Source organism: Mercenaria mercenaria, chromosome 18 (assembly GCF_021730395.1).
Source record: "Mercenaria mercenaria strain notata chromosome 18, MADL_Memer_1, whole genome shotgun sequence".
Classification (NCBI taxonomy): domain Eukaryota; kingdom Metazoa; phylum Mollusca; class Bivalvia; order Venerida; family Veneridae; genus Mercenaria; species Mercenaria mercenaria.
This window is the reverse complement of record NC_069378.1, coordinates 47,992,255-48,010,327: the sequence shown is the minus strand read 5'-3', so window position 1 is coordinate 48,010,327 and position 18,073 is coordinate 47,992,255. Positions and strand designations below refer to the sequence as shown.

The 18,073-nt window shown below is 35.6% G+C and overlaps 2 protein-coding genes across 3 annotated transcripts in view; one reads left to right on the top strand and one right to left on the bottom strand.

Annotated features, from left to right (window-relative positions):
* LOC123538180 (NEDD8 ultimate buster 1-like) overlaps positions 1-13,870 on the bottom strand; it is a 28,121-nt gene extending 14,251 nt beyond the window's left edge. The window contains exons 1-4 of one of the 2 annotated variants that reach the window (XM_053529456.1): positions 13,774-13,870; positions 12,289-12,307; positions 7,800-7,876; positions 7,315-7,422 (exon numbers count right to left, since the gene is read on the bottom strand). In XM_053529456.1, coding sequence (XP_053385431.1) covers positions 7,315-7,422; positions 7,800-7,811 — 120 coding nt within the window. In that variant the 5' untranslated portion in view covers positions 7,812-7,876; positions 12,289-12,307; positions 13,774-13,870. Of the gene's footprint in view, positions 1-7,314; positions 7,423-7,799; positions 7,877-12,241; positions 12,308-13,773 lie in introns of those variants that run through there. The other variant, XM_053529457.1, reaches the window with a different exon arrangement.
* LOC123539254 (uncharacterized) lies at positions 345-5,773 on the top strand. Its single transcript, XM_053529455.1, has 2 exons — positions 345-629; positions 2,885-5,773. Exon 2 carries the CDS (start codon positions 3,484-3,486, stop codon positions 4,987-4,989), a length of 1,506 nt encoding a protein of 501 aa, XP_053385430.1. The 5' UTR covers positions 345-629; positions 2,885-3,483; the 3' UTR covers positions 4,990-5,773.
* Positions 13,871-18,073: the final 4,203 nt, after the last annotated feature.

Genomic DNA, 18,073 nt, shown 5'->3' with positions numbered 1-18,073 from the left:
ACAAGTTCATTTTACTTGCTGGATAAGTTTTAATAGAGTTATATAGAGTGAGATTCTGTGCATAGCAATCAAATGCCTAAATTAGAACCAGTCTGAAATATCCAAGGCCTGCACTTGTTTGAAGACTCTGGAACAGTATCATGAGGCCCTGCATTTTAATATAATAATAAACTTAAATACAATGTAATAAATTTTGTATGAAATTTATTAAAAAAAAACAAGGTTTAAGTTTACTGTATTTACTTCAAATATTACCCCAAAATGCACCATTTGCCATTCTCACTTAAAAAAAAATCCTGGGGGAGGATAGCTCTATACCCCCTCCCCCCACACACAACCCCTGCATACTATAAATAAGGTCCAAGCTATGTGCCTGAAATCTGGGTGCAAATTTTCTTACACAGTCATTTTAATGCATTTTCAACATAATGTAAAGGGAAATAATGTAAAGATGTTCTTTTTGTATTACGTGAAGGATTTATCTCTCTTAAACAAAACCAAAAGAGGAAGTAAATTAAAAAAAAAATCCCCAAAATCACTAAAAAGGAAAGTAGACTTAATCATATGAGTTTTACACAAGGAAAAAAGGCAATAAACACAACCATATTTTAGGAGAAAACAACTTCAAGGTGAGTGGATTAGTACATTAACACTTTATCTTTGGTAAATGTTACACATAAGGTTGTAATGAGGAATAAAAATAGTTTGTTTCCGTTATCTTGACCTACTCTAAATTTTTGGCCCGACCCTAAATGTTTTTATGTCCTTGAAAAATGCTTTTTTAAACTTTTTATGCTTTAAACACATGATTAATGATGTTAGAAATCAACTATACATAAATAACCCCCTTATTTGTATTCATTTTTTGACATAAAAATAATTTCCAAAAAGTCTCATTGGCATAATAAAAAAAAAAAATCAAAAAGAAAAAAATCAAATAAAATTTCTGACCTACCTACCCTAATTTTTTGAGCATGTTACTGAAAACAAAGATTTCTATTCTAGGGCCTTATCACTTTTTGATAAAAAAAATCATCCTTTCCTATGTCCAGATGTAATTTATAGTAAAGCATCAGAAATTAAAAATTTATACAGAAAATAAATAAATATTTTTAGTTATATAATAATGCATGATTTTCTAGCATTTCTCACACTGATATTTTAATTACCTAGATACCGTATGCATATTTTTGACTACACTATAAAATTTGTATGTCTGTATAAAATCCTAATTATAACACTTAGTAAGGTGCACAACTTCACATGCTGAATAAAAATCCTGTGAGGTTTGATGACTCTACCGGTAGTAAGTTTAATAATTTTTTGAGATAGATATCACACAAAATCAGGCTGATGGATAGACAGACACAGGCAAATCTAATCCCCTCCCCACCTCCAACTCCTTAACAAGAGGGCCATGATGGCCCTATATCGCTCACCTGAGTACCATTGCTTTAACCAAAAACAAAAAGAAAAAATTCTTACAAGGTACAGATATGTCAAAATACACCTAAAAATTGGAGGTACCATCCATGTTGTACCACAGAAAAAAAGGTCTCAGTTTTTCCCTACGGCCAATAATAAAAAAGTAACTAAATAAGCCATTTATAGTAACATAAAAGGGAAGTAATAAAAAAAAATATTGTAAGCGAACAAAAGAAGGATCTGCCAAATAAAAACAAGAGCAGTGCAATGCAACGCAAATGCAGAGCAATATTCACATAAAACAAAGTCATATGACCTTTGAACCCTAAGTGTGACCTTGACATTGAATCTAGCCATCCAAAACATGCGCTCTGCACATCCTTTCAATGAGTGAACATTTGTGTCAGGTTTCTCTGAAATCCATCAAGGGGTTCAAGAGTTACAGAGCGGTAAGGGAAATTGCTAACCAACACACAGACAGACAGACGGACACCGAGGCGATAACATAATATGTCCCTGCGGGCGTATATAAAAAAGAATCGAGATCTTATGGTGATACAACTTGTGTGCAAGTTTGGTTAAAATCAAATCATAAATGAAGCTGCTATTGTGCAGACAAGGTCAAAATAGCCAGTTTTGGCCCTTTCAGGGGCCATAACTCTGGAACCCATTATGGGATCTGGCCGGTTCAAGAATGGAACCAAGATCTTTTGGTGACACAAGTTTTGTGCAAGTTTGATTAAATTCAAATCATAAATGAAGCTGCTATTGTGCAGACAAGATCAAAATAGCTAATTTTGACCCCTTCAGGGGCCATAACTCTGGAACCCATAATGGAATCTTGCCAGTTCCAGAAAGGATCCAAGATCTTATGGTGATACAAGTTGTGTGCAAGTTTGGTAAAAATCAAATCACAAATAAAGCTGCTATTGTGCAGACAAGGTCAAAATAGCTAATTTTGGGCCTTTCAGGGGCCATAACTCTGGAACCCATAAAGGAATCTGGCCAGTTCCAGAAAAGAACCAAGATCTTATAGTGATACAAGTTGTTTGCAAGTTTGGTAAAAATCAAATCATAAATAAAGCTGCTATTGTGCAGACAAGCTCAAAATAGCTAATTTTGGCCCTTTCAGGGGCCATAACTCTGGAACCCATAATGGGATCTGGCCAGTTCCAGAAAGGAACCGAGATCTTATGGTGATACAAGTTGTGTGCAAGTTTGGTTAAAATAACATCATAAATGAAACCACTATCGTGCAGACAAGAAATTGTTGACAGAGGCACGCACGCACGGACTAACGACGGACGAAGGGTGATCACAAAAGCTCACCTTGTCACTATGTGACAGGTGAGCTAAAAAACTATACAGGCACAAAAATCTGTTTTTCAAACAAATAATAATTAGATGATAAAAGATACAGTTGAGTAAATATATTCTACTGTTTTCCCTATATTTCCAGAATGTTTCATGATCCTGATTCTGTCCGGACTGTATCACTGAAACTGTCAGAAGTGCTCAATGATATTGGTGTAAATGAGAGGATGATTCTGAAGAGGAGGAGGACGTACTTGTTGAGAGAAACCACGTCAACCATTAAAGACCGACTGCTGGGCATGAACATTTTCACATATTATTTTGGCAGCCAGTCTGAAGGGTCAACAACAATAGGCCTTGAGTCAGACATTGATACACTCGGCTGCATCAATTTAGGTAATGTGGTACATGAACTAAATGAGTGCCAACATGGCAAGTACAATCTACTGATGATCCAGGATGAGACCACATCACCTGGTTACTGTCTACTGCAAGATTTACATGGAGGTCACAGTAATCATCATACAGTGTACAGGGGTAAATTGCTGTTGAAAACCACATATTTTACAGATATTAGTAAACATTATAGCTGGAGCTGTAATAGATGGTCCTGCGGTATCAAGACAAGGAATTCAAGGTCATTCTGATCAAGATATTGTTTTAGCATTTCCCTGTAAATCATGGCCTATAGAAGCTTGGCCTTGGTTAGAAAGACAAGGTATTGGAAAATGGCCTACAGAAGATATGAAGAGATACTGTGAGACTACAGGATGTTTTATTGTACCATGTAGCAGTAAAACTGGTCAGGCTGAGCAACTTGAATGGAGAATATCTACTTCCCAAGCTGAGAGATGTCTGATGTTCAGTTTAAACATCACACAGATTCAATGTTACATCCTGATGAAGATGATTCTTAAAGCATTCATAAATCCTCAGTGTGACAGTGTTCTATCAAGTTTCATGTGTAAGACTGCTTTATTTCATTGTATACAAAATACACATTCAAATAACTGGAGGCAATCCAATTTACTTGCATGTTTAACATGCTGCCTTGTAGTATTGCAGAACTTTGTTAGACAGGAAAATTGTCCACATTTTATAATACCTGAAAACAACCTAATGGCAGGAAGAATTTCTCCTCACAATAAACATAAAGTTCTTGAAGTACTACAAAATATCATACAAAGTGAAGGTCGCAAACTGCTGGAGATACCCATTGATGACCTTGGCACAAGACTTCATATGAAGATGAACATGGACGAGTCTTTTCAGTATTACAAAACTCCTGAAGAAATGTATGCCTTCATTTCTGCCCAGCTATTATCTAATATTACAAATGTTATAAGTGTAAGTCACCAGAGCCTTTTAGGAGAAATAACGCCTGATCAGAGTGAGCAGGTGCATGAAAGGTTATCAAACTTTATGTTCACACGAACTACAACATACAGAGAAATGGGTTTCAACAGTTTGGAAAAAACTGCATTTAAGCTTCTTACATCCCTACTTTCTTCTTCACTAGGATCTGTGATAGCATCTCACAATATTTACACTACAAACAGTATATCCCAAGAAGCCTTGGCTTGGTATACAGTTGGTTTGGACTCAGATGTGTCATCTGGTAGATTAAAACTTGCATCTGCATTATATTGTGCTGGAGATATGGAAATGACAGAGTTTGTTCTCAGAAATACTGAAAAAAAGTATGATCTGAATACAGTTGAACCTATGTGTAATTGTCATTTATATGAAGTGGAATCTCTGAAACAAGGATTCATGAATAAATGTCACAGTGGAAATGAAGAACTAATAATAAAACATATCACATCATTCTGCATTAGATTTCTGCAGTGTGAATTTTTCTGTGTTCCTGAAGAGCTACAATATGAAATGTTTAGATCTACACAAGAGGACATGCTTGAAAGAAATGAACTTCTTGACTTTTGGATGGACTGGGCTGTGGTGGATTCACTCCCTTACCTCTATTTCCTACAGTACAAGACTTATGGTGCTCTTCACAGATATAGAGTCCAGCAGCATGCACTTGCAAAGCTGGTCATAGCCACTGAAACAGAGCCACACCTGGGTCACAGGGAAACAGCCCTGAACTTATTAGGCCAGTGTATGGAACAGGAAAACAGACATATGGATGCTTTAGCATGCTACATGAAATCTTTGGATATCCGAGCAAGAAACAATGCCGCAAATGTTCATGTATGTAGACTCCTAAATAAATACGTAAACATGCAGTGAACTGTGCTGAACTGAACTGAAAACTACATAAAACATTAGAACCTACATTAAGATGACATGTACAGTTATAACGTGCTCTGTGAAAATTCATACATACAAGATACATTATACAGAATATGTTTGCATCTTAATGTTTAAGTCAGTAAATAGATCTTGAAGAAATAACACAGAAAATGCTCTTATACATAGACTTCTTAACATGCAGGAAACTGTGTTGAAGTGAAAACAACACTGAATAAAACATGAGCACTTGAATAAAGATGATGTGTATTGCTATATGCTCTATGAATATTAGAATGTCAAACATGTACATGAAGGCAACTTAACCTTTACCCTGCTAAATTTTTATAATGAATTTGTCCATCTTTCAATTTCAACAGAACCATTAACTGTTAAAAGGGGTGGTTACCAAAACGATACTGACTGAATGGCAAACAGTGCAGATGTTGATCAGACTGCACTATCTGCATTGGTCACAAAGGAAGAATCACTCAAGTCCAGCATATGGGTTAATGCTTCAGTCAATGAATAAATCATGAAGCGAAGATGCATGAGTAGGCATATACTTTAATTGAAAAATACTTATCTGCCTTAAAAACAAACTACATGTATTTTGTGTTGCAGAACTTTCACTAGAACTCAGTGGTTTATTAAGCTTTGGGGGAATGGTGGCGGGGCCCGTGCGGAGGGCAAAATTTCGCCGTAACAACTTAAATAGGGGAAAAATTGCGTTGTGATTAAAGCAGTGTTTTTCATAAAAATGTTACAATAAAAATGAAAATGATTTAAAAACACATTGTTTCATGCTTCGAATGGTTCAGTTTACCTTATCATGTACATCTAGAAAGGGTTTTGTTGGTTGTGATATGTAAAAAAAAAAAGAAAAAGAAAATAATATATATTTTTTAAGGGGATTTTTATTTTCAGAAATAGGGGGAAAAACATTCTTTTTTGACAGGGGAATGCGGCCGAAATTCGGCCCCTGAAAACAGCCTAAAACATTGGAACTGTAAGCCTTTTGGCAGAACAACTCCTTCCTATATGAAATACAGATCTGTTTTAAAGCTGTAAGATGACTGTAAAGAATCAGATTTTTAGAATTACATGACTGTTTAGAAGACATATGGGGTGTAATGATTTCAATAAATTCATTTGCCAAAAATTGATGAATGGACATTCAAACAAATTGTCAACAAGCAAATTAGGTAACTATATTGTGAAAGATATTCAATATCCAAATATATTCATGAATTTTAAAACAATTAAAGGGTAGTTACTTAAAAGATTCTAATGAAAGAAGTGCAGGCACCACAACCCTAAAGTGAATTATATATTTGTTTTAAATCTGATGAAGATCCATTTAAAATTAAATGGATTACTTTGTTTTGTGGGAATTCATGTATTTTAAAACAATTCAAGGCAATAACTCAGCTGTCACTGGAGAGATCCAAATAGAAGTTGTGTATGCACCATCGCCCTACACTAGTAAGATGATCTATATTTGTACTGATTAATCAACAGATTATTAAGCAGACTTTCTGAAAGTTGTTGGTCCGACAGATATGACCCCTATATTTTGAAGCACTTCGCCATTTTTAACCCTAATGCGGTCTGACTGACCAGCATTAATCTTATCCCGAGAACCTAAACAAAACAGCCTCATTAAAAAAACACCTGTGCAGAATCCAGAAATAAATGAAAATACATGCCTGCCGAACGTACAGAAAGCAAATATGAGCATGAAATGAAGAGGTTCTATCTTAATATAATTGATAAGTGACAAAGATTCGTGCCTAGCTTGTAAAACAGTGTGTAAAACTGATAGTTTAAAAAGGCTTTTTTTTTGGTTCTGCATTACAAGTTCATTTTCGGTCCAGTGGATTATTTTTCGGTCCGTCAGATATTATAGACATTGCCGAACCAAATGTCCAGCCATTTCCCCCAACGTTCCGGATATCTGTTTAGATTCAGTCAATAATCCCTGTTTTTCCAAATAAAGGGGAAAAACTCTTCTTTCTGGTCAAGGGATGTAATACTATATGATAACAAAGGTCATCCTAATGAATAATTATGTAAGATTTTTAGATTCTAGCTATCAATTAGGATACTTTTTTAATTATTGGCATTTTCAATTTTGGAAGGACCGACAGATGATTGCATGAACCATGACATAATATATCAGTACATGCACCTCTATAATGGACATAAAAGAATGCAAAGTGAAAGTTGGAATGTATATATTAATAGTATATCACTCATAGCAACTTTTATTAAGACAAGTGAGAATTTTAATCTTGTATAAAAGCTAGTTAGAATATCATCTACCTTAGACAGTAAGTTTGAAGCCTCTTCCATTCTATGTTGGTGGAAAGCAACAATTCCTTGTAGCAAATGTAGCTTCATAAACAATGCCAGCTCCTCCACAGATGAACCCTGAAACATGAATAGAATACAAATCTGCAGGCACATGACTACACTGAGTGTTTTATAACCTTAGGTTCTGGACAGGTATAGTACTAAAGCCAAGACTCTTGGAAAAAAAAAGATTCCTGGTGTCAAGAGGACAGGCTGTCATGAATCAGTAAAATCATTTCACCATGGGGTTCAGTAAAAGGTAACAAGCACCAAAATGAAAAATCTCCCGAGTCATACTTTTCCTTAAATTCTTCCTCTTGGGAAGCCCAGATTTTCATCTTGAGAAAACATAAGATTCCGTGTCCTCAAAAAAGAAGTGTTAAGCAAGTATATCGTAACAGTACACTAGTGACTAATATCATATAACTACACCACTGACAAATGTAACTTTTTACCTTAACTGCCATGAGCCTCTGGAGATCAGAACCATAGCTCTTCTGGAAGAAATTCTCACTGTTCCTCAATCTCTCCTCTGTACATGTAAATGAAAAATAGGTCACTTAATGCTTTTAGGAAACAGGAAATAAGGAAAGTATTTCAGAACTAAAATAGTATTTTTTATACAGCGAAAAAAATTCATTTAATAAGCATGAAATTTCAATTTTTTCTGATGAATGAATTCATGGATGTCAAATTACTAATATATGTTTTTTTGTGTAATTTGAATGAAAAATAAAATTTTGAGAAGACCATTTCGCTAATTTATGAAACAGCCCTTGAGACAATCCAAAAATAAGGTCATTTTGCAATAAAATTGTGTATATTAACAAGATTTAAGCACCAAGAATTCTTGTGTACTGATATATTTACAATATTTCCTGATAAAGCTGGAAGTGTCTATCGGCACGACGGTCGTGCCGATTAGTATTCTTATCCGCACGACGGGTGTTTCGGTAGCGTTTCTATTTTTGGCGTAAGGTATATCTTAGTTAAAAATACTAGCTGTTATAGCATCATGATTAACTGAATAATTCATCAATTGCAAATAAGTCAAAAGAATGCAAAGAACATATATTCTTGCATAATTAATTAAAAAATAATAAATCTGTTCCTACATTTTATCAGTTAATAAAATATGGGCAGGAGTTTGGATGCGTAATAATTAAATCACGAGTGCGTAGCACGAGTGATTTAATTATTCGCATCCAAACGACTGCCCATGTTTTATTAATTGATAAAATTATTGGAACATATTAAATTATTTCGATTCTAACAACGCAAATAATTCGTATTTTACAGTACTACATTTTCAGCGTAATACGTCATTCGGGTCATATGCTGTTACAATTTACCGCCTATGTTTAGAAAGTGTTGCATAGCCAATGGAACGTATAGATCTAGATCTAGATATTTTTTTCTTTTTTATCAGAATTTTGAAAAGTATTGTAAATAAGTAGTCTAACAGCTCGCAAACTAATTATGAATAGAATCATCAAATTAGGCGATTTGACCCTGTGTTACGAGTGACAACTTAACTTTTATATGACGTCACATGTATCATTATGACGTCATACTTTATGTCATACATTTATGACGTCACCGCTGAATCATAATTGAGCTAACTGAATTCGTTCGTAGAGATTAGAACGTGTTTTGCGGTCCTACACATAAGTCAGTGTGACTTTTTATCATATTTATGTTTTTGAAATGCTGTTTTCAACCGTTTGGCCCTGAAATAATTCGTATGTAATGGAACTGAAGTAGAATCTCTAATGTCACAATCATAGGGGGTGAAATGTAACAGCCAGCCATATTTTATCGTAGATTCATGTATAGGCGATTTCGCTATATGTTTATATAGCAATTGCTGTGGATCGTGTTAGAATAACAGTTAGTTAGCATACCTTTATGCCGTTATTTTACTTTTCATATTATGTTTTTAATTAAATCGTGTGCAAGTGATTCAACATAATGATGGTAGGTGCATGCAAAAATTGTACTTTATGGGGATCTGAGAGTCTTTGAAAAATTGTTCCCGGTAGCATGCTAAAAAAAATAGGGTAGGTACGTCCGATTTTTTAAAATTATTTTTTAAGAGACATCAGCAAGTTGATTTCTAACATCACTGTCCATATTTAAATGTAATTATTATCGCTTCGAAATTAACTATCCTTCATTAGTTTTATACTTCATTGGTTTCTATTGTATATGTTTTGGCGGGCTTTTGCACGAACATTTCGTGCAATTCTGCCAGTATATATAGGGTTTTTCGCGCTTTATCTCCACTCGAGGTTAAAATTTGGCAGCAAACATACGTTTATGCCCACCCTCCCTCCCAGTTAAATTTGATAATTTGGTAAATTTGTTCGAGGCTTTCAACTCTTAAGAGGGAACCGCTTTAACATTCATTTAATTGTCATTATGATTTCCATATTTTAAAGTGAAATGTTTAATTTTAAATATATTGCTTTGTAGCACAATAGATGTAAAATAGGTATTTCATTTTATAGCATCTATATGTTAACATGATTTTCACATTTATATTAGTGTCGTTTCAGATTTTTACAATCACACAAAGTCATCCCAAGAGACGAGGGCACTGTCCAGGACAACATAAATTTGACATCTTGTATTGTTGAATAATTACTCCGCGATACATTGTTCGCGATATTTGCTGCCAAATATATACCTTAAACCTATTCATGTTTTGGTTTTATGTTATTAGTTAATTGAGATAAGAGAATAATTAATTTACTCACAGCTTTAGCGTGAGTAAAGCATAATAAGTGCAGTTTTGCAACTTTTTGTTAAAGAGTTGTTCAAAAAATATCTCCAAGGAATAAACGGAAAACTTCAGAAAAGATAAACTAAATTTCACATATGCATACAGTATAAAATAATCGACATAACTTTCAGTCATGATCATCGTGCGAATAACGAAAATAATCGGCACGACGATCGTGCGGATAAGGAAAATTATCGGCACGACCGTCATGCGGATAGCCTCTGCCGATAAAATTAACAAACTATCACTCGAGATTGACAAACACCACACATCACAGAACGTTTTTATGTCAGCACTACATATTCACATTGTGAGGTCTGTGGCTACACACTTAGAAGTTTTCGTAGTTTCATATCAAATATTCATGCCCGATTTATAAACATTGGAGGATGTCTTACAGAAACAATGGCGTAGGAACTGGGGCGGCAGGGGCGGCACTTGCCGCCCCAATATTTCGAGGAGCGGCGAAATGCCGAACTCTAAATAAATTCATCATGAAATGCATCGGCGATTGATATGTACACAGAATCTTGTATCGCTGACACCTTGCTAGATCACCATGGTGACAGGGTATTGTACAAAATCGATAATCCACAACGACCAAAGCCGCTGTATTTTCACACCCCGCGGACTCGGGTTATAGGCGATACATTAATCGTATTTAACCGATCAGATTATAGACACACTTGCAATTAATGTTGTATTTCAATTTCTGCCGATTGACTAAAACCCAAACGCAAATCGGCATCTTTAGGTGTCTTTTCATAAAATATATCAAATTAAATATTTTTGACACTTAAACAATAAGTTTGAAATATATATATAAAAAAACAGTTATAATGAATCAACGCATCAAAAGTAGAAAAATCCTCATAGATTTCACAGATCTAGTTACATTAACAAGTACTGCAGCTTCTTAATAAAAAAAGAAAAGCTCAATTAGCCTCGCAATTTTGCGTTTCCAAAGCGAACATTCGGTAAAAAGAACCCTGAACTCCGTTCATTCAACCCTCTATATGTTCTCAGCGTATTTCCATGGATTCACTATGATGAGACTTCTGCTCGATCCCCTACCCTGGCAATACATTGTCGGTATCTAAAATCGTTTACCCTGGCAATACATTGTCGGTATCTTACATCGTACCGCCATTACAGTGTTTTAACACAGTAAACTGTAAATACGGATGAAAACTCGAAAAAAAAAACGAGTATGTTCAACAACTACTTAGCAGTCCCAGAAGTCGCCAGATTGCACTATTTACTCTAGCTATATGCAAAATTTTAACGGGGCCACCCCGGACCCCGTTTACTCCCCCCTAGCCGCCCCAATGATCAAATCGTCCCTACGCCCCTGAGAAATACTGACATCTTATTTTGACTATTGTCCGTAAGTATTGACCTGGCACTCATTAATCTTCGCCGATATTTTCGGACGTTTTCGTTAATTTACGCAATATTTATATTCTTAAAATATCTATATTACTAAAAAGGTAACAGATGCAGTTAACCGATGACACGGTGGCGCAGTGGCAAGGTGTCTGACTTCAAACCATGTTACCACGGGTTCGAAATCACATTAAATCATTTTTTATGCAATGTATGTTATTGATGCCTGTTTTATTGTTACATTATTTTATGCATCACATTTTTTGTGAATTTTACTTGATTCTCTTGTAGTATTTATTTTTCTGGAATTGGTGGTGATAATTACTTTGTATTTTTAGATCCTTCTAAAGCCATTTTCCCACTTCTTCTACAACGGTTAAATATGATAAAATTCAGTAAATGGACCATAAAACCATACGTTTGATCCGAAAAGTGGTTAGTTTGCATATAAAACTTATAAAAAAGATCCGATCAGGCGTAGGACTCGAACCCACAACCCTGAGGTTGGCAGCTTAACGCCTTGTCCGCACAGCTACCTGCACATACGACATTACGTTATCAAGGAATTATATATACGTTATAGCTACATCGCTATTCATGTTCGGAAACCGAGAATTAATTTACGGAAATAAACGGAATATTCATGAGTGCCAGGTCAATACTTACGGACAATAATATATGTATAATGTTTACAATTATTTTTAGCTTTCAGACCGGATTTGTTACCATCTATTTTGTTTTTATGAATCTTCAGACCTCGCGTTCAGTATTACCTAAAGTAAGTATTCATTAGTCTTCTCTTTACTTATAAATAAAACTTAACACAAACTCTATTTCGCCCTTGTAGCTGTGCACTCTGGCTACGGGACCATTTATTCCGATACGATATGAATGACATACTGTATAACAAATACTATTAACAAAAAATATGTAAATCTCGTATTGTATCTTATAAATATGATACTGATGTATAATATAAACATTGTTACTGTGTAAATCCATTCTTACAAACTCCTATCTTTCATTACATATGCCATTCATGTATAATCAAAACCTTTTGTCTTATAATGTTTCATTAAACGTTCGTATCGGAATTCTCCATATCATTGAAAAACACCACGTCCAGGAAAAAACAGAGAATGTGACTCTGAAAACCTGTGTCCAAAAAATAACAATTCAGTGCTTTCCTCAATGGTGTGTGTGGACTTCACACATTAAAAAGTGTTGATTTAATTACAACACAAAATTTCTATATGTGCATAAAAAATATTTTATACTGTTAAGAAAAAACTTTCTTCTTACTATCAAGAAAAACTGACTCATTTATGTGCTAAATGAAGTATATCTACAATAGATCTACTTATTAATAATAACTTGTGCTTATTTTCAAAATTCAAATAAATACAGTGCTTTAGGGTATAGCGAATAGCTAACTATTTTTTCCTGCATTCCAATTTAAAGAAATGAAAATAATAGTTTTTAATCAGTATATCAGACAGAAAACATCTATTCTTCTTAAAACAGTCAGCTTTTCATGGAAATTCATATGTTTTTTCTCTCCACGCCATTGTTTACATATGAGCTGATTTAGGGTGTACAGGATAGCTTTGGTCATTTTTTACATTATTAGTTTAAAATCCACATCTTAACAACTTTCCAAGATTTCTTTAATATAAATCAGAATAATAATGTATTCTATTTTCAAAAACATTCAGCTTTTTAAATTTCTATCAAATACTTTTCATTCACTGACGTTTTTTACATATACACCAATTTAGTCTATAGGGGATAGCTTTATTTTACATTTGATGACATATGAAAAATAACACAACAAGCAAATATTTAAAATGTATGTCAGAATGTCTGTTTGCATGCCAGTAAAAGAATGATATGAAAATTTATACAATAAATCAAATCTAAATATAAAATTTATCAATCTATCCTCTATACCCTAAAGCACTGTAACAGCTTTCAAATGTAAAAACTAAATTATTCAAATCCTTATAAAAAAATTATATACTTCTTTTTTATATTAAGAAACTTGAAATTCATCCAGTGCTAAATAAGTGCACGCTAGAACTGACAAATATCTACAACACATTATACTTGTAACTTATGTTAATTTCTAATTGGTCAGTTTGGGAATAAACAAACTCCCATTGGACAATATTGATACATACTTGACCAGTGCGGTTCAATAAACCGTAACTCAAAGACAAAACTTTCCCGCTATACTCCGAAACGCGGGAAAGTAAAAATTCCTGTCTGTTCTATATCGCTTGTAGTGACTGTCATCGCGTGGAATGACTTATTTTCGCTTATTTGTTATCGTACACAAACGTCGCTTTCCATTTCGGTAGGCATACGAAGACGCACCTTGCAGTTAGGATTCTGCGGACGCACCTTACAGTAAGGGGCGGTGAATTTATAGGGCGGAGTTAGATGAATGATTGACAGGTACTCGATTAAGTTAAAAAGAGAAATTATGGGCGCACTTTAGAGTCAGGAAATACATTTTAGCTTTTAGAGAAAGGAATGTACACTATACGTTACACAATAGAAGCGGACTACACACTATAAAGAGGGCTTATGAAGAGTTACGGACCTCGTAATCCAGTAGGGCCTATTATATTGGTCAAAACTAAAGAGGAATATATACCATAAAATTCAGCTACGGGCGCAATTCAGCATATTTATTAAGTCATTATACTTCAGATTACGTTGTACTTTAAAAGCTACATGTGGACGCATCTTGCCGGAGTAAGGTTACACATTAAGCCTCCATTGATGAGGACTGCATAGTTCCATAAAAACTCTCGGCGATATATGACAATTTCATGTGCGGATACAGATTATTTTCTCAGAAGGGGTCCGACTTCTCTCCCCGCCACCCCCCAAAAATTTTGAAATTTTGCGCTTCATTTTCTGCATTCTAGGGCATTTAAGAACACCTTTCCACTGCAATTTCATATTTATAAATGAATATACCCCTTATTTTCAAAAAAAAATTTGAGCTAACCTGTTAAATTTGGGGAAAATGAATAAAGTTTTCTTCAAGGTAGAATTCTTAGTTTCTTTTAGAAAATTAATATAAATATGAATTATGTCTGGTCGTACGAAGCAGCAGCCGCATATACTTTGAATGCGGTCCTATTTTCTCTTTAAGGATTTGTCAGAGGGGGTCCGGACCCCCGCACCCCTCCCCTCTGGATCCGCGCATGCATTTTGTGTCGATTCGCAACTCACTCAATATAAAAGCTGCGGACGCAGCCCAGAGTCAGATAATTCCTTAAATTTTTAAAGAGGAATATTCATTGTAGAAATGGAGGACGCATCCCTGAGTCAGTTTATACATAAGACATCTATTAAATAAGAAACTGCATACCATAACAGTTGCGGACGCACCTCACAGTCAGTTAATATATTAATTAATCCTATTTTGAACAGGAATATACAGTATAAAAATCGAGGACGAATTTCAGTCAGTTGATATATTAGGCCTCGAAGAGCACTGTATACCTAGTATGTATAACAGATGAAAGTTCGTCGTAGAAGCCGAGGACGCATTCTTGAGTCAGTTAATACAATCGTGATCCCAACATATTGCAATACTGCATACTATAACAGCTGCAGACGCACCTCCTTGTCAGTTGATACATTAAGCCTATATTGGAGAATAATATACAGTCTAGAAACTGAGGACGGGTCTCAGAGTCACTTGATATATTAGGCCTCCTTTTAAAAAAAAAACTGCATAACATAACAACTGCGGACGCACCCTAGATTCAGCTTATATATTAAGCATATATCAAAGAGGAATATTCATGACGGATCAGAGTCAGTGAAGAAGACTGCATACTATAACAGCTGCGGACGCACCTCAGAGTCTGCTAATACATTAAGCATATATTAAAGAGAAATATACATTGTAGAAATGGAGGACGGATCCCTGAGTAAATATGCACATAAGGCATCCTTTAAGAAGACTAAATACTATTATAGCAGCTGCGGACGCACCCCACAGTCAGTTTATACATAAGACATCCTTTAAGAAGACTAAATACTATTATTGTAGCTGCGGACGCACCTTACAGTCAGTTTATACATAAGGCATCCTTTAAGAAGACTAAATACTATTATAGCAGCAGCGGACGCACCCCACAGTCAGTTTATACATAAGACATCCTTTAAGAAGACTAAATACAATTATAGCAGCTGCGGACGCACCCCACAGTCAGTTTATACATAAGGCATCCTTTAAGAAGACTAAATACTATTATAGCAGCTGCGGACGCACCCCACAGTCAGTTTATACATAAGGCATCCTTTAAGAAGACTAAATACTATTATAGCAGCTGCGGACGCACCCCACAGTCAGTTTATACATAAGGTATCCTTTAACTAGACTAAGTACTATTATAGAAGGTGCCGGCGCACCTTGCAGTCAGTTTATAGATAGGGCATCCTTTAAGAAGACTAAATACTATTATAGCAGCAGCGGACGCACCCCACAGTCAGTTTATACATAAGGCATCCTTTAAGAAGACTAAATACTATTATAGCAGCTGCGGACGCACCCAACAGTCAGTTTATACATAAGACATCCTTTAACTAGACTAAGTACTATTATTGTAGCTGCGGACGCACCTTACAGTCAGTTTATACATAAGACATCCTTTAAGAAGACTAAATACTATTATTGTAGCTGCGGACGCAACCCACAGTCAGTTTATACATAAGGCATCCTTTAAGAAGACTTAATACTATTATAGCAGCTGCGGACGCACCCCACAGTCAGTTTATACATAAGGCATCCTTTAAGAAGACTGAATACTATTATAGCGGCTGCGGACGCACTCCACAGTCAGTTTATAAATAAGGCATCATTTAACAAGACTAAGTACTATTATTGTAACTGCGGACGCACCCCACAGTCAGTTTATACATAAGGCATCCTTTAAGAAGACTAAATACCATTATAACAGCTGCGGACGCACCCCACAGTCAGTTTATACATAAGGCATCCTTTAACAAGACTAAGTACTATTATTGTAGCTGAGGACGCACCTTACAGTCAGTTTATACATAAGGCATCCGTTAAGAAGACTAAATACTATTATAGCGGCAGCGGACGCACCCCACAGCCAGTTTATACATAAGGCATCCTTTAAGAAGACTAAATACTATTATAGCAGCAGCGGGCGCACCCCACAGTCAGTTTATACATAAGAGATCCTTTAAGAAGACTAAATACTATTATAGCGGCAGCGGACGCACCCCACAGCCAGTTTATACATAAGGCATCCTTTAAGAAGACTAAATACTATTATAGCAGCAGCGGGCGCACCCCACAGTCAGTTTATACATAAGAGATCCTTTAAGAAGACTAAATACTATTACAGCGGCAGCGGACGCACCCCACAGCCAGTTTATACATAAGGCATCCTTTAAGAAGACTAAATACTATTATAGAAGGTGCCGGCGCACCTTGCAGTCAGTTTATAGATAGGGCATCCTTTAAGAAGACTAAATACTATTATAGCAGCAGCGGACGCACCCCACAGTCAGTTTATACATAAGGCATCCTTTAAGAAGACTAAATACTATTATAGCAGCTGCGGACGCACCCAACAGTCAGTTTATACATAAGACATCCTTTAACTAGACTAAGTACTATTATTGTAGCTGCGGACGCACCTTACAGTCAGTTTATACATAAGACATCCTTTAAGAAGACTAAATACTATTATTGTAGCTGCGGACGCAACCCACAGTCAGTTTATACATAAGGCATCCTTTAAGAAGACTTAATACTATTATAGCAGCTGCGGACGCAACCCACAGTCAGTTTATACATAAGGCATCCTTTAAGAAGACTTAATACTATTATAGCAGCTGCGGACGCACCCCACAGTCAGTTTATACATAAGGCATCCTTTAAGAAGACTAAATACTATTATAGCAGCTGCGGACGCACTCCACAGTCAGTTTATAAATAAGGCATCATTTAACAAGACTAAGTACTATTATTGTAGCTGCGGACGCACCCCACAGTCAGTTTATACATAAGGCATCCTTTAAGAAGACTAAATACCATTATAACAGCTGCGGACGCACCCCACAGTCAGTTTATACATAAGGCATCCTTTAACAAGACTAAGTACTATTATTGTAGCTGCGGACGCACCTTACAGTCAGTTTATACATAAGGCATCCGTTAAGAAGACTAAATACTATTATAGCGGCAGCGGACGCACCCCACAGCCAGTTTATACATAAGGCATCCTTTAAGAAGACTAAATACTATTATAGCAGCAGCGGGCGCACCCCACAGTCAGTTTATACATAAGAGATCCTTTAAGAAGACTAAATACTATTATAGCGGCAGCGGACGCACCCCACAGCCAGTTTATACATAAGGCATCCTTTAAGAAGACTAAATACTATTATAGCAGCAGCGGGCGCACCCCACAGTCAGTTTATACATAAGAGATCCTTTAAGAAGACTAAATACTATTATAGCGGCAGCGGACGCACCCCACAGCCAGTTTATACATA

Bases quoted from the DNA above. Each gene is read 5' to 3' on its own strand.
- LOC123539254 (XM_053529455.1), top strand. From the start codon at position 3,484: ATGAAGAGATACTGTGAGACTACAGGATGTTTTATTGTACCATGTAGC.